Source organism: Fragaria vesca, linkage group LG2, assembly GCF_000184155.1.
Source record: "Fragaria vesca subsp. vesca linkage group LG2, FraVesHawaii_1.0, whole genome shotgun sequence".
NCBI lineage: Eukaryota > Viridiplantae > Streptophyta > Magnoliopsida > Rosales > Rosaceae > Fragaria > Fragaria vesca.
Window position 1 is genome coordinate 17,338,276 of NC_020492.1, and position 14,387 is coordinate 17,352,662.

General features: G+C 37.7%; 2 protein-coding genes and 1 pseudogene across 2 annotated transcripts in view; all 3 read right to left on the reverse strand.

The window, feature by feature from the left end:
• Positions 1–3,026: 3,026 nt before the first annotated feature.
• Positions 3,027–4,367, reverse strand: LOC101300316 (annotated as a pseudogene).
• A 1,234-nt stretch (positions 4,368–5,601) lies between these two features.
• LOC101300598 lies at positions 5,602–7,835 on the reverse strand. Its single transcript, XM_004292578.1, has 5 exons — positions 7,775–7,835; positions 7,431–7,552; positions 7,266–7,291; positions 6,582–7,078; positions 5,602–6,491 (listed from the first exon to the last, which is right to left on the reverse strand). Exons 1-5 carry the CDS (start codon positions 7,833–7,835, stop codon positions 5,602–5,604), a joined length of 1,596 nt encoding a protein of 531 aa, XP_004292626.1.
• A 4,142-nt stretch (positions 7,836–11,977) lies between these two features.
• Positions 11,978–14,387, reverse strand: part of LOC101300885 (proline-rich receptor-like protein kinase PERK13-like) — an 11,284-nt gene continuing 8,874 nt past the window's right edge. Inside the window, exons 7-10 of the mRNA XM_004292579.1 lie at positions 12,967–13,040; positions 12,718–12,865; positions 12,453–12,602; positions 11,978–12,055 (exon numbers count right to left, since the gene is read on the reverse strand). Coding sequence (XP_004292627.1) covers positions 11,978–12,055; positions 12,453–12,602; positions 12,718–12,865; positions 12,967–13,040 — 450 coding nt within the window. The remainder of the gene's footprint in view (positions 12,056–12,452; positions 12,603–12,717; positions 12,866–12,966; positions 13,041–14,387) is intronic.

Below are 14,387 nucleotides of genomic sequence, written 5' to 3' on the forward strand. Positions count from 1 at the left end.
GCCCTAAACGGACTCAGATGGACCAAAAAAGCCTATACATCATGGCATTAGCCATGAGTTGACTCGTAGCGCCGTTACGCTTCCGGAAAGGTATCACAATAGTCAATCAGACACCAAATGCCAAATCTGCAGCATAGTGAATAATAAGGGTAAGTCAACTATCGGCACCGAGACTTTACCGGAATACTATGATTTTTCAACCGTAGACGTATTTCACCATTCTAGTCATATCTTATTTCACGACTTTTTTACGTTTGAAGGTTCTACGTATAGTTTTTTTTTTCTCAAATGAGTTGTTGTCTAGATCTGTAAATATAAGGCACTTTAGTATATTTTTTCGTCGGCTAAAGTCCACTTTAGCCGACGAATTTTTTTCGTCGGATAAACTTTTAAAAATTTCGTCGGCTAAAGTTCACAGACTATAGCCGACGAAAAAAATTATTCAGCCGATGAAATATTACTTTCGTCGACTAAAGTTGACCATAGCCGACGAAAATTTTAAATTAGCCGACGAAAAAAAAATTTCGTCGGCCTGGTTTTTTTATTTTCGTCAGCTAAAGCCTTTCTTCTGGTAGTGATACTGGAACCCAAGATTCACGAATTTCATATAGTTGATGTAGCCATTCATTGTTTCCCAATCCATGCTCATCAATCAGTTTCTTCCATTGCTCTTCAAAATCCTCTACTTTGTATGTTGCCCATATACATTTTTTCATGCTAGTCTTGAAGTTGGACTTTTTATAATAAACGTGTACCAATTTTTCACCAAACTTTTTCTTTATATGTCAAATGCAAAGGCGATGACGAGTATTGGGAAAAATCTTAGCAATTGCTCCTTTCATTGCCAAATCTTGGTCAGTGATAATACATAATGGATGTCGACCTCCCATAGCTTCAAGCCACGTCTCAAATAACCACAAAAATGTTAACTCTGTCTCATCTTGTAAAAGGGCACATCCAAATTGTATGGATTGGAAGTGATGGTTTACTCCTGTAAATGGTGCAAATGGCATGTCATACTTGTTTGTTCGATATGTTGTATCGAACGTCACTACATCCCCAAAGTATTGATATGCCGTCCTTGATCTGGAATCCACTTAAAAAAATTAGTAGCTCTACCATCTTCATCACACTGGATAGCATAAAAGAATTGTGGATTTTCTGCTTGCTTTTTCCTAAAGTAATTAAGGACTGACTGTGCATCTCTAGATTCTAACTCCTTGTGTCTCACGTTCCTCAAATGATTATAACAATCCCTATTGTCAAACCCAATATTATGAGAACCACCGAATATTGAAGGAAGCTTACTGATTTGTAAATTCTGTTTCTGGAAAGCTTCTGTTAAATCTTTTGCTGCATCGGGCATATGCCTATTTGACTTCATCATCATTCTTCGAGTTGGTGTCACTACTTTATGGTTGTGGATGTCATTGAAGATTGAAACCTTCCACTTATTAGTCCATTTATCATGAAGGACTCGCATATTAGCCTCACACCCACATTTAACAGTTGAACAACTTCTATGCCTTTTCTTTTCAATCTGTAGGTCACATGTTTCTCCCTCATCGTTCTCATCTATCTTGTCTTTCTCTTTCAGAACATCCTCCTTTGGATTTTGCATTGCATGTTTACCTTGATGTGCACAACAAATGATCTACCTGTCACTTCCTTTGAATGTGATCTAGACTTCGATGAACTTCGAATTCGAATCCAAAAACCTTCTTGTCGACCGTAATCTTCATAATATTTTCCGGCCTCTTCCAATGTTTCAAATTGCATTCCCACATAAGGTGTTTTTAATTTCGATCATCTATTTCTGGAGAATGGTGACCAGCTGCCTCGTCGCTTGATAATCGGTTCATTGAGGATCCAAGATTGCCATCTTCTGAAGTTTAAGTCCATCAAGGCTACTGCATGATTCATTAAAGAAGAATTATCCCCAGAATAGGCAGTGGCTAACTGAAATCCTAGATATAGTGTATGAGAGTTTGACAACAAACAGAAGTACGATAACATACACTTCAGAAAGAAAAAAAAAAGGTATAAGATGCTTTAACTAAGTTGCACAAAAGCTCCTCTAATATATATACATGGAAAACAATCGTAAGCTCTCTTTTGCATTCAAGTACAAACCTTAAAGCTTGTTTTTTTTTTTTTAATTTGTCAAAACAAATCTGTGACCTTTAAACAAAGAACCCTTATTCAAAGAAAAACATAGAACCCTAAAACCCTACACTTACGAAAGGTAGTTTCTTTAGTGTTTCTAGGCTATACAAGATGTAGGTTTCCTTGGCAGTATAAATATATCAAATACCATAAACTTCGATTCAATTACTAAACCCTAAACCCTAAATCTAGTTATCTGTAATGCTATGTCGACAAAAAAGAAGAAGATAATTATGTTCTTGCGTACCTGTATTCTTGTTGTAAATTGATAGATGAGATAATCGAGTTAGAGATGGTGTTTTCGATGTTTGTTCTTCTACGCTCTTGTTGTTCGTCGTTCTTCTTATTCTTGTTTCTTCTTGTGGACTTTGTTCTTCTTTTCTTTTCTTTCTTTTTATTGTATACGATTTAATTTTTGATTTTCCAAGTTAGAATTGGATTTGGTTTTTTATTTTAATAAAGAAAAATAAATTTAATTTGTTATGAAAATAGGTAAATCCATGTCACTTTTCACATCACATTTTTTTGTTGACATCATATTAGCAAGTAATCTGGACCGTTAAAAGTTTTAAAATCTAAAGGCCATCAATGAGTGTCAAAAAGTGTGTAAAAAACAATGGTCCTTGAACCGGACCCAATTTAAAAATACAACATAAAAGATATTCATAAATAACCATTGCAGATGAATTAAAGGTTGAGGTTCCATATATTGTGTTTTGGGTAGCACCTTGTGAATTCTTTTTTATCTTCAATGTTTTGGGTAGCACCTTGTGACTAACTGGCTCTACATTAATACATTATCTCAATTAATAAAAATTTATTATTATGATGTGGAAGTTCAATAATAATGGTGTTACAACTCAAAAATGGAGGTGCTTAATGGCAGTATGAACATCTTTATCTCCTCTCCCACTACAGTTAAGGACGACCTTTGCCTCGTTAGGAAGGGTAGGGCATAACTTTTCTAAGTAGGCTAGTGCATGAGAGGTTTCCAAAGCTGGAATTATTCCTTTAAGTCGTGACAATTTTTCGAAAGCTTCTAATGCTTCATTGTTTGTAACGCTGTAGTACTTAGCACGCCTCAAGTCTTTCAGAAAACTGTGCTCCGGTCCAACCCCAGGGTAATCCAAGCCTGAACTTATAGAATGAGGCTCTAAAATTTGGCCATTTTCATCTTGTAATAAGCAGCTCATAGCTCTATGCAAAACGCCAACATCCCCTTTAGTTCAAGTTGCCGCATGCTGCCACTATCCAATCCAAAACCTGCAGCCTCTATCCCTATCAATCTAACATCATTATCTTCAACGAACTTATGGAAGAGTCCCATAGCATTTGATCCTCCTCCTACACAAGCAACTAGTACATCTGGTTTGCCACCCCATTTTTCAAGTGCTTGTTCTCTTGTTTCTTTACCAATCACTTTGTGGAAATCGCGAACCATCATTGGGTATGGATAAAGGTCAGCTACGGAACCCAAAATATAATGAGTTGTTTCAACATTAGTCACCCAGTCTCTTATAGCTTCTGAAGTAGCATCCTTGAGTGTTGATGTTCTAGAATGAACAGCTCTAACCTCAGCACCAAGAAGCCGCATCCGAAAAACGTTGAGGGCCTGCCTATCCATATCTTGGGCACCCATGTAAATAACACATTGTAACCCAAACCAAGCACAAACCGTGGCAGTGGCAACTCCATGTTGACCTGCTCCGGTCTCAGCAATAAATAAGTTTCTTGCCCTGCCGCTTAGCGAGCAAAGCTTGGCCAACAACATTGTTGATCTTGTGTGCCCCGGTATGGTTAAGATCATCCCTCTTTAGGTAAATGTGAGGGCCTTCACCATTTGGACTTTTGTAATGTTCAGTAAGCCTCTCAGCAAAATAGAGAGGAGTCTCCCTGCCAACATAGTCCCTCAAAATCTCATTCAACACCTTCTCAAATTCTTCGTCATGAGCTAGAGCGTGAAACGCGGTCTCTAGCTCAGTCAATGCGTGCATGAGAGTTTCTGGGACGTACTTCCCGCCATACTTACCAAACCGTCCAAACGAATCAGGTCGGGGCAGGGAAGCCATGTGAACAGTTGCTGAGTTTGGGGTGTAGTTGCAGGAGATGGAAGAAGAGGCGATGGCACGGTTGCGAAATTTGAAGGGCAGCTGGGATGAGGAAGAGGAGGTAAAGTATGGTTTTGAGAGTGACTTGGTCATTAGGGTTTTGGGAGTGGTAATAGAGCTTGTCATAGATTTTGCGAAAATGAGAGAACATGTTTAGGAATAATAGTAATCGATACTTAGATACTCGGGTAACTCGGCTCTTATAAATGGGTGACGAAAAGTAGTCATTTTCTTCATTTACTTGGGTTTTCTTCTCCGGTTTGGATTCGTTTCCTAATCCTTGATGGATTCGTGTATTTTTTTTTGGGTGCTGAAAATCACACTCCTAAAAACACAATCCACAGTCATTTTCTATTTTTTAATAATATCTCATCCCCACTCACTTTCCACTTCCAACAATACCCTCTCATCAGATTTTTTTCTTTTTATTTTGGGATCCCTTTATTTTCTCCCTTCTCCCTCATGTTCCTTTCCCAGACCACACCTATGCTCTTTTTTTTCTTTTTTTTTTTCTCACTCTCAGTCTCCATAGAAACGATTTGGTTCACCCACAAAAGGATTCTTTTTATTTTGGGATCCCTTTATTTTCTCTTTTCTCCCTCATCTTCCTATATATCATAATGAAGGTAAATTTTTCTTTTGAGAATCATTATTTTTTTCCCATGTCTATGTTATTTCAAACACAGACCATCAAAATCAAGTAAGAATAAAAAGATGACTACAATTCTTCAATAGAAAACTTAATTCACACAGGAAATAAGAAAATTAGATATTTCCTTTAACCTCATGAATCAATCATCCATAAAATTCTCATGATCTTACATAAAAGCAGTCATGTCATCATTATCATATTCTAAAAAGCTTCAAGTCAAGTTGCCTTCATCCAAAAGAAAAGGTTGCAATAAGCCTCCTACAGTTAAATAGTCTGCAAACACTAAAACAAAATCTGTGTTTAGGTACATTGAGCATAACAAGTTAGACATTTTGAGTTTAGAGCACTCAAAAGAAAAATATGAACACCTGATGTGGAATGAACACAGCCAAAAAAGGGACATTCTAGTAGTCTAGCAACTTTTCAAGACATATTCTTGAGCTAATGACACAATCATAACAGAACTCCCAAATAGTATAAGCAAAAGAGAAAGGGAGATGCAAACAATAACAAAACAGAAAGTTCAGCATATTTGCAACTAAGCAGCCATAAGAGATCATAATACAATACAAATTAGATACAAAACTGAAACATACAATAAAGAGATCATAGTAAAAATTAGAACAGAGACTTACATATCCGTTTAGATCCAAAATTGCTAGTTGAGTTGAAAAACTAAGCATTATTCCTCACATATGGTGTAGTAGACTTGTTGATTGATGGACACTTGTTACGATAATGGCCAGGATTACCGCAACCACTACATTTCCGAGGTGTCTTATCCACTACCTCAAAGTATGAGGGTTCCCTCTTTGTAGAACAAGTTTCCTTTCTATTAGTTGATTCTACCGGACGACCTTTATGAGGCTGAATAATAGGTTCAAAAAGCAAGGGGCAAGATGCACCAAGAATATGAGAAAGCTGCCTTATGGTATTCTCTTTTTGCATTAGCGGCTGCTTTTCATATTTCTCTTTAATCTCAGACAAGAGACTAGTGAAAGGATCTTCATGATCCAAGCTTGCATGTTGATCATTAGTGAAAGATCTTGTGTCAATCCTCCACTGCATATGAATCTGATTTAGAGAACACACTTCAATATTCATCTCCTTGATCATGTGCACACAAGGAAGAACCATGGTTTTGAAAAATTGGCCTTTCCATTGAGATGAATAGTCTTTGGTATTTGCCAGCAAATATTGTTTTAGTAGCTCATACAAAGCATGGAATGATACCTTATTCATTGTCTCTTTAAAGAAGAGGATGCAAAGCTTTTGAGGAACACGAATCTTTTCACTTGCAAATTGAGTTTTAATTTCTGGAAATTGGTTTTCAATAGCAAGACAAATATTTTCCTTCACTTCACGAAGACCACCCGTTGAAACTTGAAGATATCTCTTTAAGGTTGCATGTGCACCTTCTGCCCTAGAAGTAACACTATTACCAAAATAGGAAATCTGCCCTGTCCATGCAACTATAAACTTTTCTTTCCATGGAAGCCAAGTTTTTTCAATATAAGTCAGAACTTTAGCATAATCTTTGTATTCAATTTGAAAACGATTCCAAGCTTCATTAAACAATGCCACATTCCAAGATTTCACTAAGGCAACTCAAGAAGACATAAAAGTAACCCAATCAGCTTCTTCCTTAAACTGACTTTTATAATGTGCAACAATATTTTTCTCAATATGCCATATGCACAAAAGGTTAGGAGTCATCGGGAACACAACTTCTATTGCTTTCATTAGTGCCAACTCCCTATCAGTAATAATGGCCAACAGATGATCACCAAAACCCAACAACTTACTAAACATCTCAAGAGCCCACTCATAATCCTCTTGTTCCTCTTTTTGCATGAAAACAAAGCATGAATAAAATGATTTGTTGAAGCTCGACACTCCTATAATCTCAAATAATGGCATCTTATATTTATTTGTTTTATAAGTATAATCCATCACAAAGACATTAGAGTAGCTTTTAGTCAACTCAATGGAAGTGGGATGAGCAAAGAATAGATGAGTCAAATGACCATGGTGATCATACTTGACATTATGATAAAAACCAGCCCCGCCAAGCTCATCCAATAATGCTTGAATAACTGAACGCCCACCTAGGTTCTCCCTCATAAATTGAGCTGTCATGCCATATACATTTCTGTGGAAACAGCTAGAAGACCAGGGTTATTTTGTCGAAGTGAAGAGAGAATTTGGCGTGGTTTAATGCCAGCCCTAGTCATTTGTTTAACTTGTAAGGCTTCCTCTTTAGAAAATCGACGACAATATGGATGCCCAGACATGTCAGTAGAAGACTCATGGTTATGTAGCAATGTAATTATCTCTACCTTCCACACCCCTTCTTTCTTTCTTCCTAGAATTTTAAAAGGACAATTAATCAGACGAGAAGATGAATTTCTTTTCTTGTTCTCAACTGCAATTCCAGTTCTATAACATCCCCCTCTATCACAACCCATAACAACATATCTATTGGGTTTGGATCTTTTGATTACCAGAGCATACCCTTGCACAACCCCAAGATTACGAACATCTCTAATGAGGTCATCTCGATTTTCATAACCTTTTGTTGATAGTGAGAAAAATTCATCAGAAACAGCAAACATTTCTTCATTCCCTAAATCATAGATAACCAGATTTATAATTAGGCACTTTCTGACTAACTAAATGCTTAAAAATTAACCGTTAAATCACGGTTGTTAACCTCTAATCCTTGCAAACCAAATTAAGCCACTACTTATTTCTTCTTATAAGTTAGAGAAAACTAATAATAACTAAAAGCTAGTTCTAAATATCACTACATTGCAAAAAAAAAAAAATAGCAAGACGAAAAACTTACCAACGACAGTGAGACCTTCTATGATATTAGACGAAAGATTAAGCTGCAACTCTTCTTCCATTTCGATGTTATTAAACGAATGATTAAACTACAACTCTTCTTCCATATTGTCTGAAGCTACCATATTAGCAATCTTTTGCAACTCAGCATCCAAAGGCTCTTCTTCCATTGCTAAGACAAATATGAATTTTATCTTCTGCTAGTAATCTGTAAAGCTAAGATACCAGAATTAATATTGCAAAATCAAAATTCCAAAGAAGTAAAAGGGGATTCTCTAGAACAATAGTATGAACAAAAAACTTAAATTGAGAAAACTGAGTGCAACATACCAAATACACTAAATGCATTTCTTGATGTTTAGAGGCTTGCAAAACAATAGATCATGCTAATTCTAGGGACCCTAATTCTAATGCCCTGCCATTTTCTACTCTAGAAACTCATATTCTAATGCAAACCAAACCATACTCCAGAATTAATATGCAAAGGCAAGGATTATTCTCAAGCCATTCTAATAGAAGAAGATGGAAAATGGGGCAAGTCGAGTATAAGCAATCAAATTCAACTCTTTTCGAATCTAGGAAGAACACTTCTCCAAATATCGTAAATGAGTCAAATTTAACAAAGCCCATAACAATCTAAGAAGTATAAACCATCAATTTTGACAAAAATCTGAAATAATCCATCAATCGAACCTTACTCTAGAATTTGGTATAGGATCAGGTCACGTCAGCAAATCCTTACATTAAATCCTTCGGGTTAGCCTCAACAAAGAGAACCAGATTGATCGAGTTTTTGTGGGTGAACCAGATCGTTTCTATGGAGAAGAGAGACTGAGAGTGAAGAAAAAAAAAAAAAGAGCAGAGGTGTGGTTTGGGAAAGGAACATGAGGGAGAAGGGAGAAAAATAAAGGGATCCCAAAATAAAAAGAAAAAACAATCTGATGAGAGGATATTGTTGAAAGTGAAAAGTGAGTGGGGATGAGATATTATTAAAAATAGAAAGGGAGTGGGGATTGTGTTTTTGGGAGTGTGACTTTCAGCACCCTTTTACCCTTTTTTTTCCTTTAGGATGACTTCTTTGGATATGGAGTCCAAAAGCACTGGTCAAAAATTGGTCTTCATCAAGTAAAAATCATGGTATCTCTCGAAAACCCTTGCTCTGCTAGGGTTTCTTTATCGTCGACTCTAGCCGTCTTCGACAATACCTTCTTAGCCATGTCTGACCAAATTTTCTCCCTAGCATCACTCTCAGCCCCGTCTAAGGCTACTCATGTCAACTTTGGGCCTGCCGGAGAGGCGGCTCTCGAGGTTTCCCACTATTTCATGGTTGGGCGACTCCTCAAGCGATGTCCCAATGCCGCTGGCTTTATGGGAACGATCCCATCCATCTGAAGGCAGCGCTCTGGTCTGCAAATCCATTCCAAGGGAGACCGATTCGTGTTCCAGTTTGATCGGGAAGCAAATGGCAACAAGGTTCTCCACGGCAGACCTTGGTTCTATCAGAATCTGATGTTGGTGACGACGCCATACGACGGGATCTCTACGGTGGTGAACCCTCCTCTTCATTCCATTGAGACATGGGTCTCGATCTTAGGGTTACCGCATTTGCTGCGCAACAAGAAATCTCTTCAATTGATCAGACAATCTATTGGTAAGGTTCATCGTTTTGATAATTTGGCTTTGAATCGCAAAGATGAAAAACAAAAGATTCGTTTGACTATGGATACGAGGCAGCAGTACAGATTTTATCGCAATTATTCTTTGCTTCTGTTCATGTTGATGTTGAGATCATTTATGAGAAAATTCAAGGTCTTTGTAAGTTTTGTGGTCTTTTTGAGCATGCTGTTGAGGGTTGTGACAAACTTTTTGTGCGAGAAGATGAAGCTTGGCATGGACTCCCAGTTACAGCGATGGAAGAACTGACTATAGCAAAGCCTAAGCTGCTTAATGGCGGCTTTCTGAGCAGTGATGTTGCACCGAGGGCTGAAAAACATAAAGAGGAAGCTGTGCAATTGACTGCAAAAGTGAAGGCCTTAATGTCGGTACAACTGCCTGAGAAACACTTGATGGTGAATGATGAGTTGGCTGCTAGGGTTCTTAAAGCATGTAAGGCTGGAGGTTTTGTTGTTCCCCCACTTGTTGAGCAACAACAATCTGCCAAACGGGGAAGAAAGAGGACAACAGAGCGTCCTCTTATTCAACCGGGGAAGAAAATGCTTGAGGTGTCCACAGTTTTGAGTCCGGAAATTAAAGACTTGAACTTGAGTCTTCCTAATGAGTTGGGTCGGCTTTTGGTGACACCCCAAAGAAAAAGGGTGGGTGATCAAGAGGGTCTATAAACAAGCCTAAGGAGGGTCCATCTCGCCCTACTCTAAAGGGTAGGAAGCGGTTGTTGAAGATTCTTGAGGAGGATGATATGATAGAGGAAGTAAATCCTTCTACTGATTCTACAGAAGCAATGGAAGTGGTTGGCAAAGAGGTAGCTCTTCCTCCAAAGACGAAGTCTCTGACTGAAGTTGCTGCAGTAGAGATGGAGAAGGCGGTAGTTGAAGTGGTGAATTCCACTTCTATTATCACATCTACTTGATTGGGAGATCGACAAGAAGATTAGAATTATGTTGTCACAGTTTATAACGCTTCGGAATTTTTAATCTTCTTGTTTTTGGTTTTATCTTCGTAGAAGGTGAATGTACTTGGATTAGGTGTTTTGGTATGTTTGTGTGAGGAGCGTACTAGAATAGTTTTTCTGTATAATGACTTTTTCTGACAGCCCTCTTGGTAGTTTATTATTGTACGAGCTTCATTAATGAATAACCTCTCTTTAAAAAAAAAAAAAAAAGTAAAAATCATGGTATCATGGTAACACTAAAGCCTAAACAGATACAGACGTCCACCTAGGGATCCAGATACGTACCCCGTTTGGCTTTGTTTTGTGTTAGCTCATCCACATAAGCATTGCTTTATTCCTTTGTATTAGAATAGAAGAAAACTCAAGCAAATGAAGAGAATGAGTCTTTTCGTCATCCATATATACTCAGAGAGCATCTTCAAGCATTCCCTCTTTGGTCTCTCTCTCTCTCTGTGATATTGGTAACTTATGATACAAATTAAAGATCAACTCTATTTGTTTCTGGTGGTGCAAGTTATAACAAAACAGAAGGACGTTCCATGTACAGCTATACAAGTTAATGATGCACTCTCATCCACACTAGATACAGTTTGTGATGAACACTGTAACTTGGTCCAACTCTATCTAGACATGCAGTATCATTTCCCTAAACCTCTTGGTGGCTTGGAATAAAATCTCAACAAGAGAGAAATTTAGGTCATAGTGGAATTTTCATCCTGAAACTCGGATCACTCACTCTTCAAGGTAGCAATTGCTTAAAATTCTCGAGTCTTACCCTTACACATGGCAATGAGAATCAATGACATAATTTATAATTTAATGTTGGAGAGGAAAGATCTCACATCATAAAAGAGATAAATAAAATACAACTTATAAAGGGATGAATCACACTTAATTGTACCGAGATCTTTTGTGATTAAAATCCAACACCTTAAAGGTGGTTAAGTTAGGACAGTATCGGTACAATGGTGATCCACAGGCCACGCTTGTCCCTAGAATAACAGATCACAGCTCATCGACACTCTATATCTATTATTCTTAGATAAGGCATCAAAAGGACAAACTTATTATTTCCCCAGGCCATAACTTTCTCTATTGAGCTTTTCAAAGTCTTACAAACATATGCAGCCTTTCCCTGGAACCAAGAGAAACCAGCCCGCTTGGACCGTGAAAAGGAGAATAACAAACAACATGACAACCTAGCTACAAGCATCTTCGAACCAAAAAAAAAAAAAAAAAAAACCTAAAAGACTACAAGAATCGTAAAGAAAAAGAAGAAAACGACCAAAAACAAACAGCTATAATAAGTGAATTTCTATCCTGGAATGTAGAAATGGTCCCTTCTCCCCCTCAATTAATCAAGAGACCTGCATCGAACCAAAGTCAAGCTTTAATTGAAAATGCACAAGGACGTTAGTTTACAGTGCAGTCTTCAAAACTGCAATGAATACAGCGAAGATCTTTAGGAATGTAAAACTGCAGGAGAAGCTAAAATCAGCATAAAGAACATGAGAACAATAAAAATTAAAAAATTAAAATACCTGCTTCCAAATGCAGGAGTGTCCCGTTTATCCTTCACTTCCCATAATGAGGTACAAAGTGCTCTCCTAGGTGGTGGAAATGGTCATTTTCTCCTTCGAGTATACGTACAACCTATGGCAAAAAAAAAAACAAAAAATTTAAAACTCAGATGCAGTATACAGATACTCAGACAACCTTATTACAGATACCTATACTCAGATGCAAGAAAAAAAAAAAAAAAAACAAAATACATAATATACTCAGATGCAGTATACAAATACCTAGACAACCTGAATACAGTACTCTGTATGCAGTGGTATTTCTAACTAGCACTCTAGCAGTATCAGAACATATGTGAATGTTTCCTTACAGCTTCAGGATGGTTGTTTCATACTTATGTCATGCCATATTACAGGGCTATATCATAAAATGCATGAAAACATAATCAAAGGCAGCTATATGCATGTAATCTAAAGCTAAAACTTTGTCACCAAACAACAAAATCTAAAGAATTTATTTTTTCATTTACCACTCCCATTGATGGACGCTTCTCAGCACTTTCTTGCACACATACATATGCAGCTTTAGCCATAAGGTACACTTCGTATGTATCATATGAATCACCAAGACGACGATCAATGAGTTCATGTAGTGCTAGGCTATGGATTAATGGTTCGGCCTATGATTTGGACATAACAGATACAGACTAATTAGATTGGAAAATAGAAAATAAGCAATCCATTTTTCTTCTTAAATTTGCAGAGTAAAAAAATAAGCTCTGAAGCCCAACATACCCACTGCCGCAGGGATTCACCTTGTTCTTCTCCTTTTCCATCTACAATCTTGCGCCCGGATATGAGTTGTAACAGAGTCATGCCAAATGCATATACGTCTGTTCTTACAGAAACAATACCATTCTCTGCATACTCTGGAGCAAGGTAGCTACAAGAACCAAAAGCTTAGTTGAGCTTGTTCCAGTAAAAGTAAAATAGAATAAGTACGACTTGATATCGGATGTTGCAGAAAAGTATAGAAGTCCTCACCCTAATGTGCCAAGTATCCTTGTACTTTCAGGATCATCATTGGTCTTCCATTTTGCTAAGCCAAAATCACCTAACTGAGTGTAGAAAATCATGCCATTAGTTGCAAAACAAAAAGAAATGAGCACTGTAGGGTGACTACTCAGTCATCGCCTTAAAACATCATGCAGAAAATGGTGTAATCACAACTCCCAAAGGGCACAATTTAAAGTTGCCAGTCCAACAGAATACAATGTCTAAGTGATCCAAGTATAAAAAATATCCAAGGATTAGCTGCAATAACCAAAGGAAACAAATTTTGAAATGTTAATGCATCCATTTTGTTGTCTTAAAACATCTGCGCAGATGCTGAAAGCTAATATTCTTGATTTTGTTGTCATGCTACTGAACGCTGATCACTAGCTAGTAGTCTGCATAATGATGGAGTCAAAGAACAATGTCATTTTCACTGAAGCAATCACTTAAGAGTTCATCTTTATGTCATTGGTAAAACCAGAATGTGTACAAAGTGATATTCCATATGGTTTTCTTTCCCCTTAAGCCTACCTACCATATATGTTTCCTATAACCTTTTGCTTCCTTGAGGATAATTGTACTAGTGTATATGCCATGCATACTCTTGATGTAGGTCCTCCAGGTATCTAGTTCCTCATCTCACAAAGAAAAGAGCATAACTCCTAGTCCTACTCAAAAGAGGAAATCAAAGTTCAGTGTTACCCTTGTGTTTTACCAATCTCCACTTTGGGGAGCAGTTTTCTCCAGGCTCTAAAATTGTAGCTTCCCATTCTACTGCCGTTGTACTGTATGCTAAAAAAGTAAAAAATATGTGCTACTACTATTACTGCCAAAACAACTTTTCTGTCATCATATCAGCTGGATTATAATCAATATCCCCCTCCTTTAAAAATTCTTTTTTTTTATTATGACCTTATATCCCAGCCTAATGCTTCACCATTGGGTCAAAACTAGGGGTGGCAATTTGGACCCTGGCGATACCAACCAACCACGTACCAACCGTACCAAACAAATTGGTATGCCAAGTAGTTGGTAACCGAGTTTTCGGTACAGTAGTACCGTACCAAGTTTTAGAAGTCGGTTGGTACATGGTACAGATTTTCCCAAAACACAGTATACCATGTACCAACCGAGTTATATTAAAAAAAAAAAAGATTAAAACTATTAATCTAAGCCGTTGATCTGTGGACTGTGGATCTAACCTAGGTTAGTTAGTTAGTTGAGTTGAGTCAGTTGACTCTATTCTCAATAACTCACAGTCACTCTCGGGTCTCGGCCTCTCACGCTCGTCTCTCTCGCGTCTCGCCTCATCTCTCTACTTCGCAGCACCCCCGCGGCTCGGCCACCTCAACTTCGCAACACCTCCTCGGCTCCGCCACCTCGACTCAACTTCTAGCCACCTCGCCTCT

What these genes read in the sequence shown, in the direction of transcription:
- LOC101300598 (XM_004292578.1), bottom strand. Translation starts at nt 7,835, where the DNA reads ATGGAAGAAGAGTTGCAGCTTAATCTTTCGTCTAATATCATAGAAGGT. An exon ending in AGAAGGTCTCACTGTCGTTG is followed by an intron (nt 7,553 to 7,774) that starts GTAAGTTTTTCG and finishes TCTATGATTTAG; the next exon opens with GGAATGAAGAAATGTTTGCT. An exon ending in TTGTGCAAGGGTATGCTCTG is followed by an intron (nt 7,292 to 7,430) that starts GTAATCAAAAGA and finishes TTAAAATTCTAG; the next exon opens with GAAGAAAGAAAGAAGGGGTG.